At 52.5% G+C, this 17,151-nt stretch overlaps 1 protein-coding gene across 1 annotated transcript; it reads left to right on the top strand.

Annotated features, from left to right (window-relative positions):
• The first annotated feature begins 3,033 nt into the window (after window positions 1–3,033).
• Window positions 3,034–5,721, top strand: IRF2BP2 (interferon regulatory factor 2 binding protein 2). Its single transcript, XM_069852334.1, has 2 exons — window positions 3,034–4,155; window positions 4,860–5,721. The coding sequence occupies exons 1-2, from the start codon at window positions 3,141–3,143 to the stop codon at window positions 5,573–5,575; spliced, it is 1,731 nt and encodes a 576-aa protein (XP_069708435.1). The 5' UTR covers window positions 3,034–3,140; the 3' UTR covers window positions 5,576–5,721.
• The last annotated feature ends 11,430 nt before the right edge of the window (window positions 5,722–17,151 follow it).

Below are 17,151 nucleotides of genomic sequence, written 5' to 3'. Positions count from 1 at the left end.
TCTGCTGTCAGGTTTTTGCAGGTTGAGCTGGCAGGCCTTGCTTTCAGCCACGATGGCTCTGCTTTGGTGGGCTCCTTGGCCCTCAATCACCTGCATCTAACTAAATACAAACTTGAAGGACTATTCCAAGCCTCTCCCCTCTCAGTGCTGGGAGAGTACCCTCCATAATTCATTATGGATCTAAGAAGGAGATGTGGTAGCACACTCCAGCATAACCACCCTTCCCATCTTGGCTCTGGCTGCTCCATTCTGACATCTCTCCTCCCTTCCTTCCATCAACCGTGACACTGGGCACAACTGAGACAAGGCAAAGCCCTCTTGCACCATGCTGGGCACTGATAAATGCCACCACGGTGTTCCCCAGCTGGGCACTGCCCTGGCCTTGTGCAACCCCCATGCTCATCCAGATGTTCTCTAGCACCCACTGCTCCTATCTATAGTGCTGGAGTGTCACAGCAAGGGGCATTTCACAGAGATCAGGCAAAAAAGGATGGTTTCTGTTTCTCTCCCCCCCCCCCCAAAAAAAAAAAGGAACAAGAAACAAACGCATTATCTGTTTGATTCATGTGCAGTTACTGCTGTAACAGTCAGCAGCTTTGAGGACTTTTTTTTTGTGTGATTTGATACACAAACCACATTTCCTATGTTAGCGCTGCCACTATTTTTTTATCTGCTTTTTGACATTGAGCTTGGTAATGTGGGGTTTTTTTGCCTTTTCCACCAGAATGAATTCAAAGGCATCAAATGCGACAAAATCAGAATACTGGTCATCTCAACTTTTCCAAGCAGCTAGTTTTCATTGGAAATAAAGGAAAATAAATACAGATCACATTTTCTCTCCTGCAGTTAAAAGCCTGCCACAGCTGAAAGCTTCGCTTTCTTCTTCCCCTGCAGCCTCACTCAGCTAGCACTCCAGCTCTGTTCATGATCTGAAATGTGCAAACACGCTGTTTCTTGGCTTTCCACCAGTGTATATAAATATATGTAATTTTTTCCTTCGGAGAACCTGGAGGCTAAAACAAGAGGGCAAAGGAGTACGTGACTAAAACATCCAAACTTCCTCTTTCATAAGCCATCACATGATGAAGTGCAATTACAATTCCTGCCTTGTCCCTGCCAATTGCAGGCGCATTGCCTCACCCGAAAAACCCGGCTCCTTCCCCCCCTGCGCGTGTGTGAGCGAGCGAGCGAGTGCGTGTGCGGAGGTAGCAATCGCTGCAGCCGGCTTGGCGAGGCTCCAGCTCCGGGCTGCAGAAAGAGGGCAGTGGGTGGAAGACGAAAACAAAGATCTGTTTACTTAGCATGCACGGATACAGCGTCTTTCCAGCCGGGGGAGGGGACAGAGGGGGGTGAAGAGAACCAGCTTTAAAGGACTTTGATGCAATGCGAAGGGAGGGCTGCTCGGGGGGAAAAAAAAAAAAAACCACCAAAACGAGGCACTGTTAACCCTTGGATCTCCGGGGACACGTCGGGGCCGCCTCTCTGCCCATCCGGCAGACCGGGAGCGGGTCCCGCATCCCCGAGCCCCCGGGGCCGCCTCCTCGACGTGCGGGGCTGGGTCGGGGCGGCGGGTTTTGTTCCGCCCGGCTGCGAAGTCACCCAACCCGGCACGGGGACGAGAAGGAAGGCGGGGAAGGGCGAGGCGAGGACCGTCCCGTGCCGTCCCCGGGGCGCGGCGGGCAGCGCTGGAGAGAACGGGGGCGGCCGGTGCCCCCGCGTCACCCCCGCAGCGGGCGCAGGGGCGGCTGCCGGCCGCGGGGAGGCCCCTCCCGCCGGCGGCCGCGGACGTCAGAGCTTCCCCGGCCGCGGCCGGCCCGCCCCGCGCCTCCCTTCCCTCTCCCTTTCCCTCCCTCCCCCCGTAACCTACATAACGCGGTGGGGAGGGCGGCGCGGGAGCTGCCGTGTTTACCCGGCCCGGGCACACGCGTGCCGGGACGCGCCCGGTGGGGCTCGTTCCACCTTCCGTGGCGAGAGGGAGCAGCGAACACCCCCTTTTCTTCCTTCCACTCCCACCCCTCGCATCCCCTTTGTGTTGTTTTGCTGTGGATGCAGGCGGCGGATGAGGGATTCGCGGCGTGGCAGGGGGACGGGGAAACGTGTCTGCAGGGCTTTCTTTCTTTTTTTTTTTTTTTTGGGGGGGGGGTGGGGAGTAGACGGCGTTTGCTTAGTCTGTGTGAATTTCGCTCATCTGCATTAGAGAACCGCTGCGTTGTGGTTGGAAACGACAGGAAATCTAGAATGTCCTATTTCCTGCGCACAATGACAACAGTTTAAAAAAAAAACACAAACCAGCGAAACAAAAACAGCAAAAAGAAATAAATAAATGCACCTTATTTATAAGGGCGCCTCCCCACCCCGGCGGGGAGAACAAAGCCGGGCAGCGGCGCGGGAAGCTACGGGGAGGGAGCCCCGGGCGGCGGGGGGTCGCGCCCCGGGTCGCCGCGCCCCGACCAAGGTCACCGGTGAGGGGGACACACACACCCCGATCCCCCCCCTCCCTCCCCCTCCCCGTGCCTCTCAGCGCCCGCGGGCGGCGGGCTTCGGCAAAGCCCCTCGGCGGCGCAGGAAACGGCGATAAAAACAATAATAATAATAAAAGTAAGAGAAAAGGAAGAGGCGGCGGCCCCGCCCCCGGCCGCTCCCCCGCCCCCCCCCCCGAGGGCGACGCGGCCCCCCCGGCGGCCGGAGGGAGCCCCGGTGCCGGCGGCCGGGATCGCGGCGGGGCGGGGGCGCCCATCGCGCAGGCGCGGCCGGCACCGTCGAAGAATCGAGGCGGTGGCGGCGCACAGAGGCGGCGGTGGCGGCTGGAGCCCGGCACGGCGACGGCGCCGCCGCCAGCCCCGGCCCCCGCGGCAGTCCCCGCCCCGCCCCGCCGCCCCGCGCCCGCCCCGTAGTAGCCAGCGAGCGGGGGAGCCGTGCGGGCGGCCGCAGCCCTGCGCCAGCCGCGCCGCCGAGATGCGCGTCCCCGCCGCGCTGTGAGCGCCGCCGGCGGAGACGGCGAGGGCAGCGGCTCCGCCCGCCGCGCCGCGCTCCGGGAGGAAGGCGAGCGGCGCCCCGGCCTCCCCGCCGGGACCGCGGCGACGAGGGGCGGAGGAGGCGGCCGGAGCGGGGGCCGCTCGCCGCCGCCCCGGGGCCGGGACATGTCGTCGGCGGCGGTGGCGGCCGCTTCCCGCAGGCAGTCGTGCTACCTGTGCGACCTGCCCCGTATGCCCTGGGCCATGATCTGGGACTTCACCGAGCCCGTCTGCCGGGGCTGCGTCAACTACGAGGGCGCGGACCGCGTGGAGTTCGTCATCGACACGGCGCGGCAGCTCAAGCGGGCGCACGGCTGCTTCGCCGAGGGCCGGGCGCCGCCGCCGCCCCACGCCAAGCAGCCGCCGCTCTCCGCCAAGGAGCTGCTGGCGCAGCAGCAGCAGCAGCAGCAACTCGGGCACCCGGCGGAGGCGGCGGCGCGGCCCCCGCCGCAGCCCCTGGAGCGCTACTCGCTGGCCGCCGAGCGGCCGCCGCCCCGCCTGGGCGCCGAGTACGGGGGCGGCCGGCAGGTGAACGGCATCCTGGTGCCCAACGGCTTCCCCAAGCCCGAGGAGCCGCCCGAGCTCAACCGGCAGAGCCCCAACCCGCGGCGGACGCACGCCGTGCCGCCCACCCTGGTGCCGCTGGTGAACGGCGCCGGGCTGCCCGCCGCCATCGGCAGCCTGGGCGGCCGCGCCGCCGCCGCCTCGCTCGCCGCCATCTCCGCCGCGCCCGCGCCGCTCGCCGTGCCCGTCCCGCAGCAGCCCGCGGCGCAGGCGGCGGCGGCGCAGCCCGGCGAGCTGGGGCACAAGCGCCCCGGCTCCGTCTCGTCCTCCTCGTCCTCTTCGTCCTCCTCCTCGGGCGGCGGCGCGGCGGGAGAGCACGACGGCGGCGCCAAGGAGAAGCGCGGCTCGGCGGACGGGCTGCCCGCGGCGGCGGAGCTGGGCGGCGAGGGCAAGGGCCGCGCGGGCGGCGAGCAGGAGTGGCTGGCCAAGCCCAAGACGGTGCGGGACACGCTGCTGGCGCTGCACCAGCACGGAGGACACGCCGTGCCCGCCTTCGACGCCAAGTTCAAGAAGGAACCGGGCATGGCGGGCGGCAGGCTGCTGGGCTACGAGACCAACGGCGCGGTCGCCAAGCCAGGTGGGGCGGCGGGGGGACGCGCGGGGGAGGCTCCGGGAGCCCGGGGCGACGGCTCGGGTGGCCGGGGCGGGGGGCGGGCGCGGCCGCTCCTTGCGGGGGCTGCGTCGCGTGGGCGCCTGTGGGGCGGTGCGTGGGAATCCGGTGCTGGGGCCGCACGGCGTGGGTGCTTGGGGGGGGGGGGGCGAGGCCACCCTTTGTCGGGGCTGCGCGGCTCCGGTGGCCGTGTGTTGGCCGGGTGCGTTGCACGGCGTGGGTGACCGGTGGGGGTGGCCGCCCCTCGCAGGGGTTGCACGGCGTGGGTGGCCGGGGGAGGTGGGGCTGCGGGGCTCTGCGCGGCTGCTTGGGGGCGGGGGCGGCCCCCCCTTGGTGGGGCTGCGCGGCTCGGGTGCCCCGGGGGAGGTGGGGGAGGGCTCGGCCGCGGGGGTTTTGCGGGGCACGGGTGCCCGGGGGCGTGTGCTTATGCTCGGCCGCCGCCGGGGCTGCGGGTGCTTGGGTGGGGCGGCCGCCTCTCGCCGGGGTCGCAGGGCTCGGGTGGCCGTGGGGGTGCGGGGGCTGCGCGGCGTGGGTGGCCGGGGGAGGCACGGCTGCTTTGCGGGGCGGGGGGGGGGGTGCGCGGCTCGGGTGCTCCGGGGGGAGGCGGAGGGGCACGGGTACGACCGCGCCGCCTTCTCACCGTCGTCGTCCCCCTCTTCTCCCTCGCGCAGGGGCCCGGGCCGCCCGGAAGAGGAAACCTTCCCCCGAGCCGGAGGGCGAGGCGGGACCCCCGAAGCTCAACGGGGAGGCGCAGCCCTGGCTGCCCACCTCGTCGGAAGGGATGAAGCTGCCGCTGACGGCCACCCCCTTCATGTCCCCCCCGCCGCCCACCGCCTCGCCCCACTCCAACCGGACCACGCCGCCCGAGGCGGCCCAGAACGGCCAGTCCCCCATGGCGGCCCTCATTTTGGTGGCGGACAATGCCGGGGGCAACCACGCCTCCAAAGACGCCAACCAGGTCCACTCCACCACGAGGAGGAACAGCAGCAGCCCCCCCTCGCCCTCCGCCATGAACCAAAGAAGGCTGGGGCCCGGCAGGGACGTGCCGAGCCAAGGGGGCAGCGCGGCGGGCGGGATGGAGCCCGTGCACCCCGCCAGCCTGCCGGACTCGTCCCTCGCCGCCAGCGTCCCCTTGTGTTGTACCCTCTGCCACGAGCGCCTGGAAGACACCCACTTCGTGCAGTGCCCCTCCGTCCCTTCCCACAAGTTCTGCTTCCCCTGCTCCCGGCAGAGCATCAAGCAGCAGGGAGCCAGCGGGGAGGTGTATTGTCCCAGCGGGGAGAAGTGTCCCCTGGTCGGCTCCAACGTCCCCTGGGCCTTCATGCAGGGGGAGATCGCCACTATCCTGGCCGGAGATGTGAAAGTGAAAAAGGAGAGGGACTCGTGACTCGCCCGCCCTCGCCGCCCGACGTCACCTTGAACTCGAACTGCTCGAATTCTGTATATATCTATAAATATATATATATAAATATATATATATCTCCAAGACAAGGGAAATGTAGACTTCATAAACATGGCTGTATAATTTTGATTTTTTTGAATACATTGTGTTTCTATATTTTTTGAAGACAAAAGGTATGTACTTATTATAAAGGCATTTCTTCTAATTCTCCTTTCTTTTTTTTTTTGGTGGTTTTTTTTGTTGGTTTTTTTCCTTCCTTTTGTTATAGCAACTATTTGTTGTGCTTCCCTGGTGACAGTTACTGTTCAGTGTAGGCTGTGACTTGCGCTGCTTTTTTAGAGAGCACTTGGCAAATCAGAAATGCTTCTAGCTGTATTTGTATGCACTTGTTTCTTTTTTTTTCTCTTTTCTCCTTTTTTTTTCCCTCTTTTTTTTTTTTTTAAACGCCAAATACACTTTCTGACGTTGTAAAGATTGCCTTACTGTCTGTGATTCCTTATTCCTGGCCCCTGTCCTGTAGAGCTGGTCGCATGCAAGCTTGGTCTGAAGCGGTTGGGGAGAAGAGTGGCTAGTCAAGGTGGGGATGCCCTTCGCCATCCTGCTGGCCAGGCAAGTTTACGGAGCAGGAGGGTTTTCTCCCAGAAGCACGTGGCTCGGGTTGCGATGGCAGGTCTGCCAGCTCCAGTCCCAAATTCCTCCATGTTTCTCAAGGGAAGTTGCCTACAGAGTAGGATGTGAAGAGGTGTCCCGGAGGCGCTGTTAAATTAGGGATTTCTGGGTTGGTTTGTTTTTGGTTTGGTGTTTTGGTTGTTTGGTTTTTTTTTTTTAAGGCAAAGTTGACCGCAGTTCACGTGATCAGTTGTAAGATTACAAAACTGCATTTATTCACCAACTGCGTGCTATAACGTGGAATTTTGATAACAAACTTAATTATATGATTGGTGAAGATGCCAACGTACCACTGCCATCTCTGAAGGTCTTCAGCGTCACTTATGGGGATTTTGTGTCTTTGGACAAAGCGCTGGGGAGGTGGGGAAGAGACTGATTTTTTTTTTTTTCACTTATTTTGCTTTAATTTTCAGATAGTGCAGGTGGACTTTGAGTTTGGTTATCAGTCACCTCTAATGCTGTTGCTATTGTTACTATCGCTGACCTGGTATTTCCAGGTAGGGGCAGGTACAGTGTGGTACAGGGACAGCGGTGACTGAGTCTCTGCCAGATTGCCTGCGGGCATATCAGTGGCAGCCCAAATGTGGGTGGAGGAAACCTGTAATTTCCTTATTACGTATGCTTGAAACAAACCTACTGCTATTCTTTGAAAATGAAAATATAAACTGGTTGAAATGAAAGCAATTAGGGCTGCACATAATGGCCCTGCCCCTGCCTTTTAAGCTACTTTGGAGAACTCTTTTGTAAAGCCACTTCTTTTGATCATGCTTCTGCATCACCAAGCAGACTTCTAAAATCAATAAATCATTGGTTACTAGAAATAGTTCGAGTCTTATAGTGATGTTTTTGTGCTGTTTATAGTTCGTTGGCAACGCTGCAGCTGTACGAGCTCTTCTGTTGAGGTGTTTATAACCTGGTTATAAGCAGTTGTTTCTGAGCAAGAGGGTGGCGAGGTCATCCCTTCCTGGGGATGGGCTAATAAACACTTTCAATATCAGAGGAGGAGGAGGAGGAAGAGGAAAAAAAATCTGTTTAGCTGACTGATTTGAAGAATTTTGGGTGCATTTTAGTCAACTGTTCTTGTGATAATGTTCAGACTGCAACTTAATGCAGAGTAGATATTTTTTGGAAGGCTACTTTTTTTTGTTAAAAAAAATGGTCATTATTAGTATTTGAAGATCAGAACTGCACATGCACAGTAATTTTTTATGAAGTGTTTAATGAGCACACCCACTACATTGTGTTCCATATTACAGGTCAATGTAATACTAGATAAGACTTGCATGATAAACAAATTCATTGAGTCAATATTACGCTTTAAAACTTATACCTATAGTCAAGATTGGTGTCTTATGTAAACACATTTAGCCAATTTGAAGAAAACGCACATTATATATATACCTATATATATATACCTATATATAAAAAAAATGTAAAGGATTCTTTGGAACCACTATGATCTGTGTAAATGTGTATTTAGGCACTTTATTAAAAAAGATGGATTTTGAGCTGATAGATGGTAACAAGTTCTTCAAAGTTGCTTGGCATAATACCTCACATGGGATGAAGCTCACGTTTTTGTTTAAGGTGGTATCCCTACTCTTAAAAAATGCAAAACCGAAACCCCAAAGCCTCCCAAAAAAGGCCCCACGCGCAATTTCTGTTATCAGGTGGCCCAGCTGTGAGCCTGCTGAGGGCGAGATGTGCTCCTGACAAAGCGTGCCCTTGTTTGGGGCTGAGGGAGTTGGTGTGACAGGGCAGAGAGGCGCATAAGGAAGTGCACCTTCCTCCTCCTCCCTGCCAGCCGCCTTGCTCCCTCAACTCTGGGAGCTGGTGGAGGGAACGAAAGCTCCCTGGCTTGTGATGCCAGGTAGTGCCCTAGAAACAATGCAGCCGGGAAAGACTTGGCTTGTGGTGGCTGCGCTCACTCAGCTGACATTCAGCCCCCAGGTCTTGGCCGAGTATAATCCATGTAAAACCTCAGAAGTGCAAAAGGAAACAAGCAAAAAAAAAAAAAGAAAAAAGTTAAAATATGAGGGTGTTCATACATAGCTCATTTTTCTCACATTCAATGTTCCATTTTATTGCTTTACTGAGTTACAACAAGGCTATGGTAGATTCTCTCTTTATACCAGTTCACTACTTCCTGAGCTACAAGCTTTTTTGCTTTTTCTTTTTTTTTATTCTTTTGAAGTGCTTTAGCTGCAACAGTGCTACTGTTAATATTCCTTTTTAAACTTTTTAAAAGGTGATGCTGTAATTTCTGTAGTATTAAAAGTGTTTTAATGAAGAATGTGTTATTATTATTTTTTTTTCCAAACACACCTCCGTCACTTTTTTTTCAAAGTTTTTTTTTTTTTCCTGGCTGATCACCTACACGATGCTTTTGTTGATAGCTGCTGAACTAACCTGTTGCCATTTTTACTTTTTTTTTTTTTTTTTTTTACCTTTGGCACTAAGTATAAGGAAACTAGGACCTTTGAATACTTCTGTGCTTTTTTGCATATAAAAAAAAACTCCAAAAAGCTTTAGTTGCCCAAGGGCATTTTTTTTTACTTTTTTTTTTTTAATACTATTTCTGACATTTATTTGTAACTGGGTGGCAGCGTGGGGCAAGAGGGGGATGTGCCAAGCTGGCGGGTGCTGTCTTGTGCCTGGGTCCCAGGGGTGGGAAAGGCGCCACACAAGGGAGGCTTTGACTGCCTTTGCGGTGGCCTTGGAAAACCTGGTATGTTTGGGAGCTCTCTTTTTAGATGTGCTGTAAACCAGGCCATGGCAACCCTGTGTTTTTATGAACCAGCACTTAGGCAAAGGGTATAAATACATTTCAGAGTGCTCTCTAGTGGCTTTTTATGTCAACAAGGCCCATGGATCCTTTCCTTCTGCGCCTGGGCCAAGTCCCACTCATCCGTCCTGCTGGCAGGGTGGCCGCTTGGTGGGACGGGACACCGATCTGGGGACACCCAGCCACCTGCTCACTCTCCAGGGTGACAGCTCGCCTGCGAAGTGGCACCTGCCCTGACAGTTGTGCCTGCTCCCCCATGTCTATTTTCCCCTCAAAGTGGCGTGGGACATGCCATGTGGTGTCTGGGGCTGCAGGGTGTTATGGCGTAGCTGTAGTCCCCACGAAAAAAAAAAAACCCTTTCCCAGAGCGGACTCTTGTTTGTTTAGACACCACAGTCCAGCCCGGGATAAAATACACCTTCCAAGTCTGTGCTCCTGGAGGTAACGAGGCAAGTAAAAAACCAACCAACCAACCAACCAAAATCATGAAAGCTTTTTTCCCCCCTGTTAGAAGGGGGACATGGGCAACATATGGGTTCACTTTCTGCACAGGGTGTGTTGGCAGCGGGCAGCCCTCACCACTTGCCAGGCAGGGCTGTGAGATGGCCCAGACACCCTCCCTGGGATCCTACATAGGCCAGCAGGATTCCATCCCTTGCACCAGTCCAAGACCAGCAGATGAATGGAGTGCCTGCTTATCCACTTCATCATACCAGGGATGCTGCTCTGAAGGTAGCTTTCTGCCCTTGGGCAACCTTTGGAGCAAGTCCTGGGCTTTGAGAACTAAGTGCAGGGTTCAAATTTTAATCATGGAGCTCCGTGAAAGGTTTAGCCATCCTGAAGCCTCCCTTCTGGGAAAGAAGAAGCACCGATGTCTCCCACAGAAATCCCCTAAGTGTACGTTACTGTCTTTCTAGGCTGGTATATTGCACTGAAGATGGGGTGATAACATTGCTTTTCCTTCTGCCACTCAAGGGCCAGTTTTGCAGAGACTGGTATTGCAGAGCACGTGCTAAAACCCAAAACGTTGTGTCAAGTGCAAGTCCTCTATAAAAATAACTCATGGAGAAGCCAGAAAAAGTTTGTGAAAGCTTCCTGCTGCTGTGGGTGTTTCTTCCTCCAGTCACATTTGACTAGGCCAACATGGCAAAAAGCATCCCTGCTCATTATCTCCCACTTCCACACAGCACTGCATGAGGGGTCAGAACCCACCCTGCCCTGCGCAGTGCCTGGCTATGCCCACACCTCGGGGTACCCTCCTCTGCCCCTATGACCTGCTGCTGTTTGCCTGGTCCCCAGCCCTCGGGAGCCCCCATCCCATCCCATCCCATCCCATCCCGGGGCACCCTGTCCTGGGGCTTGCCATGAGGTGGCAGGGCAAGCAGGGTGCCCTCCTCTGCAGAAAGCTTTGGCTTCCCTGGGAAACTCTGAGGAGCCTCCAGCTTTCAGGGAGACCTCAGCTACTGCCTCTGGGAAGGAGGGCTATTCACTGTTCACTGAAAAAATTCCAAGTATGTGTTTTCTTTTACCCTTTTCTGCTACAAAACTCTTAGTTGTGTTCCCCTCACCCCTCTCTAGAGATGCCTCATGCCTTTTTTTTTTTTTTTTCTTTGGCACCCCTTTGAAAACAAACAGAAGATGAGTAAACAGAGATGAAAGGGGTTGTTGGTTTACCAGGTTCCTTCTTGCAGGGGGAAACAACTCCCATTCCTGCACTTCTGGGCAGGGAACTGGGCAGACAGTGGACTGCGGGAACGCTATGGCTCAGCATGGGGCTTCACCCTGCCTCCCACTTGGCCAGGGGCAAAAGAAAGCAAGCTAGAGCTTCCCATTCTCCTTTCCATGGTTTTGGTTTTATTTTTTCTTTTTTATTTTTTTTGCATCTTTATGAGCTGAAGGAAGCCTTTTTTAAATTTTTTTTTAAATGGAGTCCCTTCATTTTATTCCACCAGAAATCCAGGTTTTAGCCAGCCCTTTTTTAATAGGAGTGTCATGTTCTCCAACTGTCGAGTGGTAATAGGACTTACAGATATTAGGCAACAACTACATAATGGAATAAGGCTTTTAATTTTGTCCAGACTACTAACAACTCTCTCTATTTTTTTTGTCTTACTTAGTTCAGCTGCTCCTAAGCACTACGAACAATTTTTTTAAGATCCATCATCCCTCAGCTGATAGAAAGCTCAAAAAGAGGGCACTATTTGAAAGACTTCCCTGGGAGCAGGAGAAGGTGATGTTGAACATCACTTTTCTTTCACTTCACAAAAATTAGGAAATAGATCAGCTCCTGCACATGACTCATGCCTTTGCAGCTCCTACTTCATGCATTGCAATGAAGTCAAATCAGCACAAGCACCCCTTTTTCCATCTCGGTTTCAGATCTATTCAGACTGTAATAATGCACACCTACCCACCCCCAACTTTCTTGTGATTTTGTGGTGGTGATTGAATACAGTTCAATCCATTTTCCCTATGAGAATAGAGTTAGGTCAACCCCTCTTTCAAAATTTAAAGAAGGAAGGCGTTTTTTCCTTGCAGAAAGCTACCTTTATTAACACTGGGCAGCAAAACGTTTCAGGCAGTAGCAGCACTAGGTATCAGCTTCCCTCCACCTGGGAAGAATAGGGATGGATAGGCCCTGCTGAGACTTTAACTTGACATTCCAGGGACATTAATTATTTCAAAAGTTCTGCTTAGATATCTAAGCTGTGTCTTCTGGCTTTCCCAGAGGAAACAAAAGACGGTAAACAGTGTGAAGCAATGATTTTTAGCTATGCTTTCTAAGGGATATTTTGATGATTACTTTCATATTGTGAGAGCCCTTCTACCTGCTTAGGACCTCTGCTTTCCTTTGGAGAGACAGATAACCTGTGCCCATAACTGAACTGATTACTCTACACCCCTTGTTAATATTTTTATTGTCCAGACAGTTAACTCACCTCACTGGTTCTGCTTCTTTGGGTTATTGTGACTCTTTGCCCAGACCTCTTTGTTTGACCGTGTTAAAATTAACTTGCAAATGTGGAGGTCTGACTTTAGTTGCTCTCCTCTTCTCCACAATTCTGTTATTCACTGAAATCTGCCTTTTAATAGCAAGGCTTTCCAGGTAGCTAGACTTTCTGGGAATGGCGGTGCGTGCTGGGTGGTTAGTCATTTGGCCTCCTGCCACCCCTTGGGGAGGACTCACAGCAAGGGTTCTGCAGGTTTTGTGTGGTCCTGGCACTGATGGAATGTGTGGACCGGCAGCCCGGCCCAGTTATGCTGCCTCCTGGTTATCTTCTGAACGGGAATATTTTGAAATGCAGAGGCAGCATGTGTTTTTTCATCCTGTGTCACAGAAGTTTCCTGAGATTTAGTGTTTTGGGGTGGATCCCTTCCTTTTCTGCGAAGAGTGCCAATTTTGGTGCTGGATTTGATGGATAACAGTCCATGAAGCACTGGAGCAACACCAGTAAATCTGCTTTGCGTAGGAAAGTTTCCGGGCTCCCTTTTTAGCTGCTCCCTGGATGCAGAGGGATGGTATGATTTGTCCTGCTGGCCTCCCCTTATCCTTTCCTGGCACCTCGACTGCCCACAGTGCTTTCCCTGGGGGAAGAACCTTCATAGTTGTCTACAGGGAAGGGGCTGTCCAAGAGGGTTGGGTTTCAGCCAAATTCACCCTTTGCACTGGGTGTGACCTCAGAGTTTATTTGAACTCTTACTGAGCAGCTCCAAAAAGGTGCTGCCACACTGCCTGTTTCATCCTGATGTGACCAAGAGAGTTCAGCTAGCAGCTTATGGACTATGTTTGGACTATTAAAGACTATGCATGTGGCTACTTTTGTTGGCAGGAGTCTTTATCTTCTTTTACTGAATCTAATTTTATTACAGGTTTTCAGGTCCTGCATGAGAACTTCATACAAGGCCCTCTGAAAGCTGAAGCTTTGCTTAATCCATAGAAGAGGTACAGGTGCCATTCTAGCACAGGCTTCTTTCACTGAGAAAGGCAAAAGGCAAAGAGGGGTACCAGCTGCATTTGAGGTTGTCACTAGTGGAGCCAGGCTGGGTCTCTCAGTGAAATGTGTTTTCCAGCTTGGCTTGAGTTCCTCTCCTAAGCAAACCCTGACTTAGGTCAGGGAAAGCAGGACTGTGAGATCTGTTCTAATTTTGTCCCTTTTCAAGAAGATGATGGTAATGAAGCATTCTTTCTGTTTACTGCTTACAGCCAAAACCCAATATTGCTTCTGTGAAGCAGTTTACACCTGATCAGAGTTTAAAACCAGCCTGATTTCAAAGTAAAGATAAAGCACTGCAGTGAGACTGTGTACTTAAAAAGGAAAAAAAAAAGCTGAATTAGGTGCCATCCATCCCTGTTGACCCTGGGAGTTGGAAGCTAGTCTGAAGTGCTCATCACTCCTTTGAGCTAAAGCCTAGGCTGGAACTGTGGACAGGGTGGTGATTTCAGTCTGAATTTAATCCCTCTTGTTCAGATGAGCACACTCCTTCAGGTACTCCTCCTCCCATCATGGCTTAGTAATCAAACTTTGGATTTTGCCGTGGTACCCACAAATCTATCAATTAGGGTCCACATTGCCCAGAGCTGATGTACAAGAGTCAGGCAAGAGTGGTTTAGGAAAACTGGGTGCTCAGCAAATGGTAAGCATTACAAGTGAAACAGAGTTAGTGTTATTCTAGGTTTCATTTACTTTTAAAACGGGCTTAAGGAAGGCAAAATAAGGTGGAGTTATTTTCCAGATGAAAAGCAAAGCTCATCTTAGAGGGAATGAATTGCCCTTAGTTGGTTTAAAAAAAACAAAAAAACAGAAAATGTGACCTTTTTCTTTTGCAATCTGTTCTCCTTCTAACCCTAAACTGGATCCCATCCTGCTAACAGCTCTGTCATTGACTTCACTGGCTCCATGGGAGCATCTCTGTGGGTGAAGTTACACGAGAAGCACAGGAAGAATCAAGTCCTAAACATAAATGATGAGTTACAACACACAGTTTTGCTCTAATTATTTAAAAGAAATCATTTCATTATAAATAGATTTTTCAGTTAAATGTATTGCTACCATTACCTTACTACTTATTCATAATTAATTAAATCATAGCAGATGTCTATGTTATTATCATTTCCATATACTATAAATAATTCAGAACAAAAAGTTGCTTCTTTCAGGATACTTGGTATGTGCAGATAAGGCGAAGGAGCAGTCTGGCCCTGAGCAGAGCAAAGTTGCCCTGGCCTGAACTTTCTCACAAGCAAGTCATTAGAAAAACTGGGAAGGAAAGTGCCAGGGGGTGACCAGTGAGTGAAATAAAATGCTCGTTCCTGCTGACGGTGTTGCAGGGCTTCTGGCTCCCCACTGGGCATGTCCTGGCTCCTCCTCAGAATAACCAAAAGGAAGCGCAGAACTATAGGGGTGAGAGGCTTGAAGCTGTTAGTGATCCACTGGTGTGTCTTTTCTCCACACTATTTACTTCCCTTGAAGTAAAGCGAAGAGGGTTTTTTTTGTTGTCACTGCAAACTTGATAGGCCTTTTGAAAAACAAGCAAGAGCTGTTGTTGGAAAATTCACATTTAAACTTACTTAGGAAATGAACATACAAGGGACCACAGTGATTTGTTTCAAGTGAATTCACCTGGAAAATACACTCCTTATTCATGAATAACAAAGGGGGAAATCATGTTTAGAAGCAGCATCTCGTGTATTTTAATACTGTACTCATTGGTACTGTCATCTCATTGGTTTATAATAAATAAGAAGGGTTGAGAGTTTCTCAAAGCCATTTATTACTGTTGCTGTCTCCTTAGCAGTAGTGACCTAACAGGAAAGAGCTTTGTGAATTCTAGGAGGCAAACTGTCTTGGGATGATGGGAGGGCTGGACTCTGACAGTAGGGTGTGTTCTGTCACCCCTGAGCCCACCAGAGAGCTAGTGGAGGCAGGAATCAGGGTGAGCATAAGTGGATCAGGTGTGTGGAAGTTGTGATAAAATCAGGAGCATCCTCAAAGTTGAGGAAATAAAAAGAATAAGCCTGAAAACAGAGCTGAAGCAGTAAGGTTCATTTGATTCACTTGCTAGGCTCCTTATATGATTCTCTGGCTGCTGGCACATCTGTGCTGCACATGTGTATTTGCACCTCAGGAAACCTTAGCATAGCATGACCGTGGGGAAATCCCTCAGGAATAAGGCTGGCCACCAATACGTGGCTGTCTCAAGTTGGGTTGTGCTGAATGAGGGAGCCTTGTCACTGGTCGTCTTCATCTCTTTTCTCCACCAGGGAGAGATGAGGAAGCACCTAATGGCTGTGCAGGGCTAAGGGAGGGAAGAATTGCAAAGGGAACGGTGCCTTTTCCATCAAGAGATCAGTAGAAGGCAGCTCATCAGTTCTGGATGAGGCCTTATTGGAGAAAGGAGGGCTGTAAGAAGGCAAGCAGCACCCCTGTGTCCTGGGAAGCACAGGCGCCTGCCTGCAGTCCCTTCCCCACTCATTCACTCAGAGTTAATGGAGAAAAAGAAGATGTAGGTGACACCAACAGAGAGAAGAGCACATGGATTTGAGCCCCTCCAGCAACCCGTGTTGTAGGAAGTAGTTACGATGCCTCTGCATTGGTTTAACCACAGAATATGTGCAGTTGCATGCTGCAAATGTGGCACACAGCTGTCTGACTTTCCTTTGGTTATAGTCACCTGACAGTGGGTAGATTTCTTACAGATACATATTTAATAGAGCTACACTCACTTGCTGCAAACAGAGGAGGTTTGTCGGAGACAATTCCCTGCAGCAGGCGATTGGATGTTGGAGACCACTCCTCTCCTGTCTCCTTCCTGATGCTCAGTCAAGGCCGGGTTTGCTCCCCATCCCTGGAGCACAATTGGGCCTAGTCTTCCCATGGAAGAGCTAGTCCTTCTTCAGCTCCTGTATGGTGAGCAGCACCTCGTTGGCCCTGTCCCTGGCCTTCATTCCCCTGTGTGAACCCTGGCTGTGCTGCAATTGCTGTAGATAAATGGCCTTGATGAGTTTGGAGGAGCTCTGCTCGGTGGCACGGAGGAAGTAAAGGACCTCCTGATGAAAGAGCATGGTTGGGTTTCTCCATATGGCAGATGGCACCAAAACTGTGTCGTCCTTGTTCTGGAGAGTTCCCCGGCCATGCTAGAGGGCGGCACAGGGGAAGGAGCTGCAACGTGATGCCTCTCAAATGGACTGCAGCCAGGGAGAGTAAAGCTTATAGTGGCAGCTGGGACCATTAACTCTCTAATCTCCCCCTTTCCATTAAGTTGGAGTCTCTGACCTTTGTGTTACACCAGTTGCCTGTGGCAGTTCCCTGAAGGGATGAGACTTTGCTGAGATTTAAAAAAATAAATTATTTGTTTGAAAATTAGTGATATGGACATGCAGATTTTTGTGTGGAGGCTTGCCACTGCCCACTGTGATGGGCACAGGAGACCTGCTGCAAAATCCCGTGCTGCCATGGACACAGTGTGCTGGAGCTGCCTGCCCTCTCACTGTGTTCCTACAGCTCAGCTTACCCTGGAGAAAACAAGCTCTGCTTCTGACTTTCCAGTACAGCCATGAACCTGAAAAAGGTTGGGCCCTTTTTGGCTGCTGGGTGCTATCAGGTTGCCCAGGTAGCTGCTTCCCCCGAGGTGGCTGCCCTGCAGTTTGCAGTGGCTGCAGATACGTAGGCAAGGGTCTGGCCTGCTGCAGTGCCCCAGCTCACAGGGCAGCTGATGGGCAACCAGAGTTGTAGTCAACTCCGGTCCTTCTGGTGAGGTCCCTGCTGGTGTGTGAGGCCTCTTCTCTCACACCTCTCCTTCTTGGCTCAAAAGGATTTAGCCACTGGCTTGCAGTATCCAGCCCAACTAGTACCCCATGCATGGCCCACGAACTGGCCACAGACATCCCAGGCTGAGCAAACCCCCAAAGGTGGGACCTACCCACCCTCCTAGTTATACTTATGCTGCTGCTCACGCAGCTGGCAGGGCAGAGGCAACCCAGTCTGGTGGAGAATTCTGTGTGTGCATGAGCGGTGGCACAGGAGGAGCAGTGGCAAAGTGAGACCAAGAGAGGGGAAAACTGTCTAAACAGCAGTGTGATGTAGGGCTGGCTTCAGCTTCCTGCAAA

The sequence above is a fragment of the Phaenicophaeus curvirostris genome, chromosome 2, assembly GCF_032191515.1.
Source record: "Phaenicophaeus curvirostris isolate KB17595 chromosome 2, BPBGC_Pcur_1.0, whole genome shotgun sequence".
In the NCBI taxonomy this organism is placed as follows: Eukaryota; Metazoa; Chordata; class Aves; order Cuculiformes; family Cuculidae; genus Phaenicophaeus; species Phaenicophaeus curvirostris.
The sequence above is the reverse complement of the archived record's forward strand: the minus strand, read 5'-3'. Positions and strand labels throughout refer to the sequence as shown.